At 62.6% G+C, this 14,550-nt stretch overlaps 2 protein-coding genes across 2 annotated transcripts in view; one reads left to right on the top strand and one right to left on the bottom strand.

Annotated features, from left to right (window-relative positions):
• LOC123022487 (H-2 class II histocompatibility antigen, E-S beta chain-like) overlaps positions 1-2,041 on the bottom strand; it is a 65,248-nt gene extending 63,207 nt beyond the window's left edge. The window contains exons 1-3 of the mRNA XM_044428186.1: positions 1,952-2,041; positions 1,552-1,606; positions 1,312-1,470 (exon numbers count right to left, since the gene is read on the bottom strand). Coding sequence (XP_044284121.1) covers positions 1,312-1,470; positions 1,552-1,606; positions 1,952-2,041 — 304 coding nt within the window. The remainder of the gene's footprint in view (positions 1-1,311; positions 1,471-1,551; positions 1,607-1,951) is intronic.
• A 5,551-nt stretch (positions 2,042-7,592) lies between these two features.
• Positions 7,593-12,715, top strand: B3GALT4 (beta-1,3-galactosyltransferase 4). Its single transcript, XM_044428185.1, is given in 4 exon segments — positions 7,593-7,731; positions 9,806-9,992; positions 10,921-11,545; positions 11,547-12,715. Coding segments are annotated over 4 exon segments (1,413 nt in total). The 3' UTR covers positions 12,009-12,715.
• The last annotated feature ends 1,835 nt before the right edge of the window (positions 12,716-14,550 follow it).

Genomic DNA, 14,550 nt, shown 5'->3' with positions numbered 1-14,550 from the left:
CTGCCCCCAACAGCCCTGCGAGGGAGGCTGCGCGGAGGGGCAGCGGCTGCTCACAGGCAACCAGGGAGCTCCGTGCTCAGATCAGAATGGGAACCTGGGTCGCCAGAATCCCAGCCTGGTGCTGTAACCACTGCACCACACACCCCTGCCCCCAAGCCGGGATTCGGGACAGGGCAAAGGAGGGAGTTAACCTGAGGGATTCACCTCTGCAAAAGGCAGAGGGGGCTTGAAAGGGGATCAGGTGACTTCAGGCAAGAGCAGAAGGCCATCCCAGGGTGCTAGTCCTCATGGCCCCATGCTACCCTCAGTCTGTCAGGAACACCAGCTGCCAGGGAAGATGGGTGCTGTTGCTCTCATGCAGTGCTTGTGAGTTTCCCAGGGGAGGAGACCCGGGCTCCCGGAACTCACCCATCACTCACCAGCTGATTCAACTAGTGAAAATTTCTACCACCTGCCCCAACCTTCCCAATGGGCTTATCTCTAGATCTGTTGAACTGTAATGCCTAGAATGCTCTGCCGGGCAGACGTACAGCAGGTCAAGATGCCCCCTCACTGCTGGATACCTTGCGTCCCAGTTGAACTTCTGACTGACATCATGGATGTTGGAAGGATTCTTGCCAAAGGCCTCTTGGAGGATGCGAGCCTGGGGCAAACATTCCTCCAGAGGGGCTGCAGGGGCAGGAGGGCAGGGGCAGCTTCTCCCCACTCTCACCCCCCCATCCCTGCAGCCCCCAGCTTCTTCGGGGGGCTCTCCCCCTTCAGCAGGAGCAGCTTGTCCAGCAAGGAGAGCAGAGAGGAGGGACGCTTCCCCTGCTGAACTTCCACCTGCCGCGTAGTTGCGGAGAGCCCCAGAAACAGACCTCCTCTCCCTGCATCCCATCCCTCCTCTCCTCCCCTTCAAAGCATCCGGGGAGCAGTCAATTCACCCCCTGGCAAAGCACCCCAAGCCATGGATGGGGGCCACTTTCCCAGGGTCTCTGAGCACCCATGGAATGGCAGGGGGGGCACCCCTCAGGCCCTCCCCATTCCCAAACCTCTTACCCCCGCACCAGGGACCCACAGTTTTATCCTCAGGGCAAAGGAGAGGAAGCAGGAGGAGGCGAGGAAGACGAGGGAGAGGCGCTGGGGTGCCGTGAAAGGCGCCGCAGCCTGGAACTCGGGGCTGCCACGGACAGGCCATCCTGGGGGCTTCGTTCAGGGGGTCACCAGAGGTCGGAGACACCCAAACAGCCCAAATTTTTCGTGACCCCTGGGGTGGGGGAGGACAGAGGGTCCCTCCCTCCCTCCCCCTCCAAGTGGTCCCCTCTTCACCTGGGGACTCCTGCCTCCCTCCCCCTCCGGAGACCAGCGGTGGCCCCAGCAGAAGCACCAGCGTCACTGGGAGGATCCAATCAGGCCCCATGGCTGCTGCTGCCCCACAAGTGGACGAGGGGAAACACTGCCTCAGCCCCAGAAGTGAAACTTTTTCTTCTATAAAGTGGGGGAGGGGGGTTAAGTACAACGGAGGGTGCAGAAAAGCACCAATCAGAATTTTCCCTTGTCCAGCATCACCAGTCTCCGGGTAGAGGGAGCCCGGTTTTGCCCCTACGAAGGAGATGGGTTTTGGCTGCGAGGGGAGGCAGCGCAAGCTCCGTGTTTATGGGGGGGGGGTGAAGCAAGACCCCCCCCGAGTTCCTCCTCCTGCCAGGCTGGCTGAGACCCTGTCAGAGACATGAACCCAGGGCCACTTGCATCCAAAGCCGGTGCTGGTCCCTTCCCCCTTTCTCCCCAAAGGAGAGCACGCATCTGAAGCTCCCTGAGGGGGCCAGCTTGGGCTAGGACTGTAGCCCTCCAAAACAGATGGCCGCTCGTCTGTTTGGATGCTCCTCGGGAGCAGAGGCTTCCTCCACCCAGAGGATGGAGCGGCTGCGGCGCCTCAGGAGTCTTCTCTGGTTTGCTGCTTGACCCTGACAGGTTCCCCAGGAGGATCCATTTTGTTCCGGGAAGCAGCGTGAGGCGCCATCTCGGAGGCGTTGTTGGACTTGGGCTCCCTCTCCGCCATGGCCAGCACGATGGGAGGTGCAATCCAGCGCAGTCCGGAGGGTCCCGAGGCTCCCACTCTGCCTGAGCTAGTGAGACAGCCAAGAGCGGGGCTGCACACGGGCGCAGGAACGCAGGAGTCGGGCACGGAAGTGCGCAGAGAGGCTGCTGGAGGGGAAGCCGGGGGGACCCAGAGGGGCACCGTGTGGAGGGCAGCCCCTGCTCGGAGGCCGAGGGGGCCTGGCCCCAGGGAGGCAGCCGCACGTCCTCTCACAGAAGAGTGGTGGCCACCCGCGACACCCCCGGGGCCCACGCATGCGGAGGGCCTGGCCTGGGTCGATCGGGGACCGGCTGGTTTGCCGCTCTGCCAGGCCAGGATATCCGCACAGCTCCCCTGCAGGACCTGTTGCAGAGGTTCCCCTCTTCCCCCGGCTGGTCTCCTTGTCTGCCCAGCACTCCCTCGCAGACGTGGGTATCGGGAATGCAACCGTGCGGGTGACCCTGGCCGTGTCAGGATCCTGGCCATGCAATGCTGGTGTGAGCTGCCTCAAGGCTTCGGCGAATGGGGCGGCATAGAAGCTTCCTAAATGAATAAATGATAATTAATGAATGTCTGCAGCACAGCATCCTGGCGCTCGCTGCTCTTTTCCAGTTCTCCCCTTGTGGCCTCCGAGTCTGCGTCTTCTCTGAATTTCTTGGCCGCAGCCTCCCTCTGAACTGATGACTCAGCCAAGGATGTAGAATAGTTAATTTCAGGTGTTCATTCTTGACAATGTTGTTCTTGTGGTGTTGTGTTTGTTGTTTCCTTCACATTCAGCTGCAGTTCTGCTTTTCCGCTTTCTTCTTCCATTTTCGCCAGGAGCCATTTAAGCCACTGCTGCCTCCTGTCCATAAGATGCGATCGGTGAATCAGAGAACAGGAGAGTTGGAAGGGGCCTGGAGGGCCATCAGGCCCAGCCACTGCTCCGGGCAGGACACCCAGGGAAGTGCCCCTCTCAGAGGGCTGGCCAGCCACCTCTTGTGGGCCCCAGGGTGGGAGAGCCCCCCAGATCCCGTACTGCCCTGACAGTGAGGAACCTGTCCATGCTCCATTTCATCCTGCTCTTTTCAGCCCATGCTTCAACTGATTAAGTTCCCTTTCTGTTTCTGTCTTCCAGGGAATTCCCTCCCCCTCCCCACTGGGGGTCATCCGGAAATTTGACCAGCATTCGGGATCAGGGCTGCTCTGGAGGCAGAACCAGGACACCACCGTGGTTGCCGGATCGGTCTTGGGGCCCTGCGGGAGCTCCCTGCCTCCTGATCAGCTCCATCTGGGAGCCCAGGGAAAAAGGACGCAAAGGCCGGCTCTCCCCTCCGGAACGGGCCCCCATGATGCAGAGGTCCGTTTGCAGACGTGCCTGCATCTTGTCTGAGCCACATCCTGACTCTCTGCCCTCCTGCAGGCTCTGGGACGGCCCAGCGCCTGCTCCCTGCCTGCCCTGGGCTGTGCTTGGCCCCTGCGCTCTCCCGCCTTGCCATACTGCCTCAGCCATGCAGGTCCCCTGCAGGTGCAGGACAGCATGGCCTCCTCCAGCCACCTGACTCTCCCCGTCCTCAAGGGCCTCTCAGGGATGAGACAGCGGTTCTGGGAGCCCTTCCTCCAGCTCTTCTTTGAATCTAGAATAGAGCTTCTGGGACTGGGAGATTTGGACTCCCAGGGAGTCGATCCTTGACCGCTTGCTCCAGAAGGTGTCCCGCTGGAGCCAGGGTCAGACTAGATGGCCCTGGAGAACCCTTCTGCCTCGCTCTGTGTCTATGTTTCTATGAGCAGAGCTGGCTGGAGGCGGGGTCTGACTAGATTGCCCGGGAGGACCCATCCAACTCGTACTGTTTCTGTGAGCAGAGCCGGCTGGAACTGGGGGCAGACTAGATGGCCCAGGAGGCCCCCTCTGCCTCGCTGCTTCTATGTTTGATCAGGACCCGCAGAGATCCTCCCTTCAGAGAAGACCTAGCTCAGCCAGGAACGCCGCACTTCTGCCTCTCTGTCATCCTCCGTCCTCCTTTTGCCCCCCACGCGGAGCTGCTGGACCCCCGTTCATTCCCGCTTTCCCCCAGGCCGTCTCTGCATCCTTTGCTGCCTAAATTCACGAAGATCCCAAAGCGGGGGGGGGGGGGGGGGCGCCCAAAAAGACGGCGATCCGGGGCCGGGGGTTCGGGCGGGCTGGGCGGGGGGCGGGGCGGGGGTGGACCCGCAGCGGGAGGGCGGGCGGGGGGGGGGGGGCGGGGGCCCCCCGCCCCGGAGGTGACCAGGAGGGGGCGGGTCTGGGGGGGTCGGCCCGGCGGCCTTCGGGTCCCTTGCGGGGCGCGGTGCCGCCTCTGCAGCGGCCACGAGGGGAGCGCTCAGCTCGGGCTTCCCCTGCGGCTTCGGCCACGTTCCCCCCCAACGGCCCCCCTCGCCCGCGGATGCTCGGGGGGGCAGCGGGAGGGGGAGGAGGGGAGGGGATCGGCGCCCTCCCCCCCCCCCCCCCCGTCACGTGTCCCCCCCACCCCCAGGAGCGGAAGGCCGCTCTACAATCCTCTCTCTGCGAGCCTCCCCTGACAGGGCTCCTCCCTCGACAGGCGCCCCTCTGGGACGCCCGGCACTCCGCCATCTTGGGGCCGGGCGGAAGCGGCGTCAGGCTCTCCCGGCTTTTCGGCCGCGGCGCTCCGGAGCCCGGGAGCCCTGGGGCGACGGGCGGGGTCCGGGCCGCCTCGCCAGCCGCCCTCGGACTTCCCTCCCAGGACTCCGCGCAAGCCCCGCCGCCTCGCGCCCATCGCACACGGTGGAGCCGGAGGGGACGCTTGGCGGTCCTGCGCACCTCGAAGTGCGCCCTGGGGACTAGCCGCCCGGACCGCCGCCGCCTCTGTGGTTGCGCCGTCTTCTTTCGACGGCGCGCAGACCGGCGGCAGGCATCTGCCCAGCGCAGCCACGTGGCTTCCGTGTGGCTTGAGAGGTTCCTGCCGTGAAAGGCAGCCCAGAAAGACTCTTCCCCCACCCCCCCATCGGTTCTGCCGCGCTCCAACTTCGGAAGGTCCTCATCACATCGCCCGCCTGCGGAAGCAGCAGATTGGCGCGGGAGGCTCAGCCTCTCTGACATGGCAGCGCGCGAACCGCTACGGAGCCGATGGAGGAGTCCCCATGCTGGATTTCTGAGTCCCGGGTGCCCGGGCCACGTCCGGCTTCCTGCCTCTGATGGAGGACAGCGCGGTTCAGGCTCTGCCTCCCTGGTCTGGACACGTGGGGAGGGGGGCCCCCCATCCTGACAGCCCCTCTGCTCCGTCGCAAGAGCTCGGCCAATCCCGCAGCGTCCGGCTGCGGGGCCTTTGTGACCTCACAGACCCACTCGGCCAATGGCGCGAGAGGGCTTGCTCAGCTGGGCAGCGGCCACTTCAAAGGGAAACACACATCTGTCCGGGAGGCTTCTGAACACGTGGGTCAAGAGGATGGAAGGACGGAGGGGTGGACGGGAAGGAGGAATTGGTGGCAAGCAGCACCATGGTCAGGTTAGGGCGGGCAGAGCCACACCCATCATCCCCGGGAAGGATGATGGCTCCAGCAGAGGGGATCATGCAGGGGCCACCCAGAGGATGCCAGGCTGAGATGGCACCAAAAGATGTCCTATTTGGGGGGCAGGGGTGTTTCTCAATGAAGAGGAAGCAAAGCCGAGGAGGGTCCTCCTCCTCCTTTTTGTTCTCAAGTCTCCCTGCCCCCCTCCCCCTCTTGCTCTTGCCAGCAGAACACCTGGTAGTGCAAACACTTGAGACGTTTTGCATCTATCCAAGCTGCTAGTCCCTAAGAGCAAGTGTAACCTGGAAACCCACCCCCCCAACTGGGGTCTGCCACTGGACTGAGGTAGAAGGCCCCAGGTACTTGGGGGCACCCATTTTGGGGCAAATGGACCTACCCCTCTGGTCTCTTGCCCTCCCAGAGAGGAGTTCCCAGCAAAGGAGGTGTCCGGGCAGGAGGAGGGAGGAGGCAGCCTGGTGGAACAAAGCAGATGGAGAAAAGATGCTCCAAAATTCCCCGGCGAACTCAGCCGGGCTGGTTGGTGCTTTTGTGCTGATATCCAAGGCCAGGAGCAGGCTGGGGTCTGGCCAGCGGAGCTGCAGAAATCGGCCAGCCGCAGAGGGCTGGGAGTGGCCCCCCGAGCCGTGTCCCTGGGTGGCGGCCCCTTGGGGGCGTTTGCAGGCATGCCTGTGAGGTGGGAGGGAGGTGCGGGTGCGTGCAGGGTCCAGAGGGGGCCCCCAGGCCCTGCCAGGAAGGCAGTCAGCAGAATCCGGGGCAGCCAAGGGGGACACCGTGCCGAGGGCTGCCCCCAGGGTGACGGCCGGTGAGCGCCCCGCTCCCCATTCACAATTGCCCTGCAAGGGCACCTAAACCTGCCTGGGATTCATGCGCTTGTTCTGCATCCTCTTCCTCGGCGTGGAAGTCCCCATGGCTGTGCGGGAGAGGCCTGGCTGTGGGGACTGGGCTGTCAAGCACCCCGGCGGGAGGAGCCCTCCCCGTGGGACTGGGGTTCCCCTGCTCCGCCACGTGGGATGCGCTGCTGGGCACCTCATTTCTGGCTGGCTTATGCTCTCGGGTAACCTTTTCTGCCACGACTTGGCTTATCTTCCCGTGTTGCCGTGACTGTGCTCCTGTGTTTACCTATCCCTCTGAGCAACCTTGTTTGAACTGTGTCCAGCGCTACTCATTATCAGAGGCTATTTAATACGTTAGATAAACCCTCCCTTCAGCTAAGCATTTTCCTCTTTGGATTAAGCACCTGGCCACTACAAAAATGCCCTTTGTGTTACTTTAGCCGAGGGCGCAGCACCAAGGACAGGCAGCGGAGAAGCAAAGCCAAAGTTCAACAGCAACGGCTGAAGAATCTTTCTTTCTTTGGTGGGGCGGACGTCCATGACGGCGTCATGCGAGAACAATGTTCTAAAGGGAACAAAAGAGTTGCGCAGAGTGGAAAGAAAGGCCAGAAGTGTTCTGAGCTAGGAAAAGCTTCGGTCAGCAGGCAAACTGCCAAAATGCCAAGTGTTTCACACAGAAAGGGAAAGGGATCTGGCTTGTGAAAAGCAGCTTGGTTGCAGCTCAGGCTTTCCTTATTTCCTCCCCCCCCCCTTTTTTTTTCCTTTTCATGGGTGGGGGGGGGACCTCTGGGAGCAGCCAGAGAGCTTCCCCCAGAGCTACAGTTTTAAATCACATCAAATAGTTCCTTAGTGCGGAGAAGGCCAATAACTGCTCGAACTGTGGCAAGAGCCTCAGCTGCATCCCCACCTTGATTTGTATCAAAGAATTCACAGGTGAGGAATGCCTTTGATTTATTTATTTGTTTAAGGTTTTTGTATGCCGTCCCAATTACTAAAATAAAGTCTCTGAGCGGCTTCCAGGGAGCAAAAGCACGTTCAAGTGCCTGGAAGGGTTCAGTTTCAGCTCCGACCTTAATATCAAAGAATTCACATGGGGAGACGCCCTTCAGGTGCCAGGATTGTGGGAAAATCTTCAGTTTTAGTTCTCACCTTAAGCACCCTCAAAGGATTCACAAGCCGTTAAAGTGCTCAGAATGTGGGAAAAGCTACAGAAATGCTACAAACCAGACCCTTTGTCAGAGAACTCAGGTGAGAAAACTTTCGAATGCTCCGAGTGTGGAAAGAGCTTCAATCAAATCTCCTACCTTAAAGGACACCAGATAATTCACTCAGGTGAGAAGCCCTTCAGGTGTCAGTCTTCGCTTCTACCTTGAAGAGCATCAAATCATTCTCTGGAAAGAAACCCTTCACATGCTCCCAGTGTGGAAAGAACTGTAGAAATCGCCAAAACCTTAAACTTCATCAAAGATTTCCTTCAGGTGAGAAGCCCTTCAAATGTTCAGAAAGCTCCCATCAAGCAATTCACAGAAGGGACAAGCCCTGTCGGTGCGCAGGGTGTGGAAAGCGTTTCAGTCGGTGCTCCCAGCGTAAAACACACCAGTCAAGTCACACTGGAGAAGCCCTTCAAACATTCAGTTTGCGGAAAGAGCTTCCACCAGACCTCCAACTCTGATGCACATCAGAGAATTCACGCAGGGGAGAAGCCATACTCGAAGCTTCATCCTCAAACCACATCGAAGAATGCACACAAGCGAGATGACCTCGAAATTCTTGGGAGGGAAGATGAGAGTGGCCAGAGACCAGAGATGTGGGAGAGGCTGCTGGCAGAGTGATCCCCCTTCCCAGCAGCCTCTGCTTCGGACGGCCCTCTGCGTGGTGTGGCCGGTGGGACGGTCCCCTCCCAGCCCAGCTGTTCCGGGACCCCAGGAGCCTGGGACTCAGATGCACCTGCTCTCGCAGGGGTGGAGCCGGTGCGGCACATGGAGGGGGCCGGGCTCTTGCAGCGCGCACCAGACCTGGCCTGGGAAAAGGCCCACTTGGGGCCGCAGCGGCGACCTGGGCTGGATGGGCCAGCTCTCTGGCACGGCATCAGGGCGGCTCCTGAGGGGAGGGCAGGGTGGCGGAGCAGCTTAGCGTCGGCCCCCATCTGGGGAAAGCCTGCGGAGGCAGCGGCGCTGGGGTGCGCACGAGGATGATGGGAAGGCTGGCTGGCCTGGAGCCGAGTCTTGCACCCACGTGCCGCCTGGCTGGTAAAAGGGGCTGCTGGACTCGACGGCCACATTGCAAGTGGGCACTGACAACACTGGGGATCCTTCTAGGGGATCTCATGTCCCCCCTCAGTCTTCTCTTCTCATGGCTCAACATGCCCCGTTCTCTAAGTCTCCCCTCACAGGGCAGCGTTTCCAAACTGGTGTTTCCATTTTTGTTGTCCTCCGCTGGACCCATTCTAGTTTTCCTGCATCTTTCGTGAATCTTGGTGCCCAGAAGTGGACACAAGATTCCAGGTGAAGTCAGACTAGTGAGGAGCAAAGGGAAACTATCCATCCATCCATCTAGCTAGCTAGCTATCCATCCAGCTATCTATTTAGAGAATTTGTATGCCATCCCATTGCACAGCCTTGGGACGGCTTACTTAAAATGAAATAAAACATAATACACATAAAAACTATTACTATTCCTGCATTTTCTGCAGCTGATTTTTAAAAATAACTTACTCCAAAAGTTTGCCAGTGATTGATGCCAGATGAACTGGTGCGTAGTTCCCAGCTTCATCTTTCCCCGCTTTCTGTCTGGCACGTCTCCTGTTTTCCAAGGTGTATCAAAGTTGATAGCCAGTGGTTCTGAGGGCTCCTCCACTAGCTTTTGATGCCTCTGGGATGGAGCTCATCGGGCCCTGGAGGTCTGAGCATGTTTATTCCATCTAGATATTCCTTGACCATTTGTCGGTCCATCTGCGGCTGCCAGCTCTCAGTTCCAGCTTGTACGTCCTCTTGATTGCAGAGCTCCTTGCGGGAGAAGACGGAGGCGAAGTAGGAACTGAGTGCCTCTGCCTTTTTCTTGTCAGCTGTTCTCTCTCTGCCATCCGCTTTCTCTTTCACATGTCTTTTGCTCTGCGGTATCCGAAGAAGGCTTTCTCGTTGTTTCCAGCATCACTTGCTATTCTCAGTTCATTTCCTGTTTATATTCTTCATTGGGGACCTGGCCCTGCATTCTCTTCCCATGCATGTCCTTTTTTCTTTATTTCAAGCTCCCACATAATTTTTACGGAGCCATGTGGGCTTCCTTTGTTGTCTTCTACAGTTTTCTTGTCGGAAGTGTTTGGAGTTGTGCTTGGAGAATCTCTGCTCTTATTCCCCAAGTTGGACAGACACTCGCTCTCCCGGTGCTCCCGCCTTCCCTCTCGCAGGGCTGCTGGCCTGCCCTTTGGCAGTGGGGGCCAGGCCGCCCTCAGGCAGGGGCACAAACATGGCCCAGACAGCCACAGACCCCGCGGCCCATTCCCCCCCCGCCCCCGATCCTGGCTTGCTGGCCTGTTGTAGCCACCAGGTTACCGGCACAGGCCTCAGTCACCGTGAAGGGGAGGCTGCAAAGAGGTGGGAGACTAATGGGGGGGCGGGGCAGAAGGAAGAGAAAGGAAGTTTAAAAGAATGTCAGGGACCTCCCCAGCCAAAGTCCTGTTTGCTTGCTCCCGGAGAGCGCAGCTGCCTAGAGCAGCTGGGGCAGCTTCCCCCGACCTGCTCTGCTCGGGGTAGGGAAGCAGGTCCTGGAAGCCAAATGTAGGTGCAGAGGGTCAGAGAGGAGGGTGGGTGGTCGAGGGGCCAGCCGCCGTCCTGGGCGTGCCCCCGCGGCGGAAGAGGGGCGCCGGAGGGGCGGCGGCGGCCTGGGAAACGCGGCGGCCGGGAGCAGGCTGCGCATCCCTGCGGCGGCGCATCCTCGGCCCCGCCCGGCAATTCATGCGCGGTTGCGGCGAGGCGAGGCGAGGCGAGGCGGGCAGGGAAGACGCGCTGGGCTGGGCCGGGCCGCCGCTTCCCGGGCCGCGGATGCTGCCGAGGAGGGGAGGTGAGCCCGCCCCCCGAGCGGGGCTCTCCACTGACATGGCGCTGGGGCGCTGCCGCTGACTGGGCCGCTCTCGTGGGCGGAAGGGGGGCGGGATGGGGCGCGGCGGCAGCCCGGGAGGGTCCGTCCTCCCTGAGGAAATGCCGACCCTGCGCGGGCTGCGCCAGAAGCGCGGGGAGGGGGAGGGGGAGGACGGAGAGCCCCCCCGTGGCGCCCGCGCTCAGCGAGCGGCGGCCCCGCATGGAGAGGCCTCCCGGGCCCGCCGCGGCGGAACCACCCTCCGGCTACTGGCGCAAGGGCCGGGGAGGGGCGGCCCGGAAAGCACCCTGGGCTGCCGTGCGGAAAAGGCCACGGCGCCACGGCCCGTGCGCCGCGGCTGCGGGGGGCACGCGCATGGGGGGGGTGCGGGGCATGTACGGGGGCGGGCGCCCGCCTGACCGCGCGGCTCTTCTCCGTCCCCCGCAGGTGGCCGCCCCCGCCCGCCGCGGACGCCCGCCAGCCCATGGGCCCGCGCCCCTGCCCGCGCCCGCGCCCGCGGCTGCTGGTGGCGCTGCTGGCCGGCCTGGCCGCGCTCTCGGCGCTGGCGCTGCTGGTCGGCGGGCGCCATGAGGAGCTGCTGTCGCGCTCGCTGCCGCTGCTGCTGCCGCACCGCGCCGGGCGCCCGCTGCCCGCGCCGCTGCTGCCGGCCGCCGATGCCTTCCTGCTGCTGCCGCCGGCCGGGGCGTGCGCGCCGCGGGCGCCCTCGCTGCTGGTGCTGGTGGCCAGCGCGCCGGGCCACGCACGGCGGCGGCAGGCGGTGCGCTGCACGTGGGGCGCAGCACGCCTTGCCGCCGAGCTGACGGTGCGCGTCTTCTTCGCGCTGGGGCTGCCGGCGGACCCCTCGCAGCAGGCGGCGCTGGAGCGCGAGGCGGCCGCGCAGCGCGACATCGTGCAGGGCCGCTTCCATGACTCCTACGGCAACCTGACTCTCAAGACGCTGGCGCTGCTGGGCTGGGCCGCCACGCGCTGCCCCGGGGCCCTCTTCGTGCTCAAGGCCGACGACGACATGTTCCTGAACCTGCCCGCCCTGGCCCAGTTCCTGCAGGGGGTGCACGGCCCCCCCGCCGGCCTACCTGGGCAGGATCCACTGGCACGTGCACCCTGACCGGGACCCCCACAGTCGCCACCACGTGCCCGCTGCGCTGTACCCGGAGAGCGCCTTCCCGCCCTACTGCAGCGGCACGGCCTACGTCCTCTCGGGGGATGCCGTGCCCTCCATCCTCAGCGCCGCCCGCCTGGAGCCCCTGGTGCCACTGGAGGACGTCTTCGTGGGCCTCTGCGCCCGCCGGGCTGGCATCACCCCGCAGCACCTGAGCCGCATGTCGGGCGGCGCCCACGTCCCCCCGGACCCCTGCTGCTACCAGGAGGTGCTCTTCAGTGTGCACGGTGTGGCCCCCGCCGTGATGGAGGAGCTGTGGGATAGCGCCTCCCCCCACGAGGAGGCATGCAGCCGCTTGCAGTGGGCCCTGGGACTGGTGCGGTGCAAGGCGCTGGCCTGGCTCGCGGGACTGTGAGCAGATGGCCCCCTGGGTGTGCGGGCAGGACCGGGCCCGTGCCCAGGTGCCCCCTGGGATGGGATACCCGCCAGGAGCTGGGCCACAGCCCCCCTGCAGCCTAGCCGATCAGGACCGGGGAGCACACGTCGCCCTGGTCCCCTGTGGAAGCCACCATGGCCGTGGCCATGCTGGGACCACCGGCAGAGGAGACAAATTCTGCAGCGGCTTCGCGAGCGCCTCCCCGTCCGTGGGGCACTCTGCTCCAGCGCCTGGAGTGTCCTCCAGCAGCTGCCTGTGCTCGACCTGGCACCCTCTGCAAGAGTCGGCGTGCAGGACGGAAGGAAGCCGGACGCACGGTCACCCCACGCTCCTGGACATGACGCCAGATGGAGTTCAGCACCTCTGCAGGGAACCCTCCCAGCTCCAAAATGTTTCAATGGGACGTGCAGAACAGGTTCAGCAGGAAGTTTCTGTGTGCTCCGCTCCAGTGGGTGAGACGTTCAGGCTGGCAAATTGAGGGGAGAGAGTCCCGTCCTCTGCTGGGTGTGGGGTGGGAGAGAAAACCCACCCTGGGTGAAGGCATGCAAGGGGACCCAGGGGTGAACATAGAAACAGAGCGAGTCAGAAGGGGCCTCCCAGGCCATCTAGTCTGGCCCCCGGCTCCAGCCGGCTCCACTCATGACATGCCCACCCTGTGCATGTCCAGGCTGTCCTTGAACTCCCTCACTGATGGGGCCTCAACCACCGCCCCTGGAGGCCCATTCCACACGCTCGGGGTCCTGCCTGTCAGGAAGTGCTTCCTGGCATCCAAGCTGAACCGTTGTTCCCTGAGCTTTGCTCTGTTGGAGCAGGTCCTGCCCTCCTCTGCAGGGTAGAACAGCTCTCTACCCACCTCCTTGTGACACCCCCTCACATACCTATATGTTGCCAACAACCCCCCTCTGAGTCTCCTCCTCTCCAGGCTGTAGAGGCTCAGTTCCCTCAGTCTCGCCTCATACCCCATCCCCTGCAAACCGGCCACCAACCTTGTGGCCCTGCGCTGCACCGACTCCAACCTGGCTACATCCTTCTTGTAACGAGGGGCCCAAAACTGAGCACAATACTCCAGTTCCGGGCGCACCAGAGTCGTGTAGAGTGGTAGTAATACCTCTCTCAATCTGGAAGCCACACCTCTGGCTATGCAGCCATGGGTGGCGTTCGCCCTCTTGGCCATAGCATCACACGGCTGGCTCACGTTCAGCCTGCAGTCAACCTGCACCACAAGTGCTGCTCTCCAGCCACTTGCCCCCCCAACCTGTTCTTGTGACCCCATTTCCTTTGCCCCAAGTGCAACTGAACATCATCCTGTTGTCATCCATTGCCCCCCCCCGCCGTGACCCACAGCAAAGGTGAGGCGAGGCGACTCAACTCGACTCCCAACAGATGCAGACAACCAGGGGTAAACTCCAATGTTTTAATTCAGCAGTGTGTGGGCAAAGGGGGCGGTGGCAGGAGGGAAGGGGACTGCGATGGGAGGGGGCCCAGACCTCAGGCCGGCCGACCCCTCTGAGCATGTGGACTCTGAGGCACCCCTTGCCTCCACGGGGGGCAGTCTTCTCCTCGTGCAATCTGGCGCTACTTCTGGAAGCGATCCAAGGCAGACCTCGGGCCGGTGGGAGCCACTGCCTGGGCCTTCAGCCGCCGCTGCCACTGGACTTGAGCCTGCTCAGCCAGACTCTTCTGGACCCCGGCCGGGGGGGGGGGGGGGGCGACATCAGAAGAGCACACACCCCAGCCGGGAATCCGGCCCAAAGAGGCGGCTCGGGGGGCCTCTGGCACACCGGACCTGCTCGGTGCGGCCTGCAGGGGGGTGGGGGGAGCTGCACCATCCCCATACCCCCGGCCCCTGGGGTTACTGCGCTCTCGGGTGCGGGCAGGGGTCCTTTTCCCACCCGGCTGCCCTCCAAGGCTCAGGGGTGCTTCCACAACCGCCCAGGAGCAGGTGAGTGGGGAACCCGGCTGGCTTGGCTGCAGGGACGCCTGGCCCACTCCTGGATGGGGCTGGATCCTGCCAGATTCATCCTGTCTTGTTCTTCCACTGGGAAGCCCCCGAGCTCCCTCAGCAGTGCCATGGCCACCTCGGCCCCTGCCTGCCCCAGCCAGGTCCCCTCCATGTGCTGGACTTCAACTCCCATTATCGCTGGCTAGCACACATGGGGGGCCTGGGAGGTGCATTTTGGTCCTTCTTGAAGGCCCCTAAGCGGTGGGATGCCGAAGGAACCAGCTCTGATGCGGAAGGTGGCCTGCGAGCAGCTTCCAAGCAGCACAGCGATCGATAGAAGCAGCTGGGATTCCTCGGATCTGCGGGCAACGCAAACTGGCTGGGACAGCGAACAGTGGAAGATGGAGCGAGATGCCGGGTGGCGGAAACACTGGCTGGAGGCAGGAGATTGGATGGAGCCCAGCAGGGACAAACACCACACTCCACACCGGCCAAGAGGACGAAGGCATGGGAGCCAGACAGGGGGTGCTGGGCTCCACTGCTGGACGTGGGAAGGAATTTGGGGGGTTGCAGGTCTCA

This window comes from Varanus komodoensis, unplaced genomic scaffold, assembly GCF_004798865.1.
Source record: "Varanus komodoensis strain SLA01 unplaced genomic scaffold, ASM479886v1 scaffold199, whole genome shotgun sequence".
In the NCBI taxonomy this organism is placed as follows: Eukaryota; Metazoa; Chordata; class Lepidosauria; order Squamata; family Varanidae; genus Varanus; species Varanus komodoensis.
The sequence above is the reverse complement of the archived record's forward strand: the minus strand, read 5'-3'. Positions and strand labels throughout refer to the sequence as shown.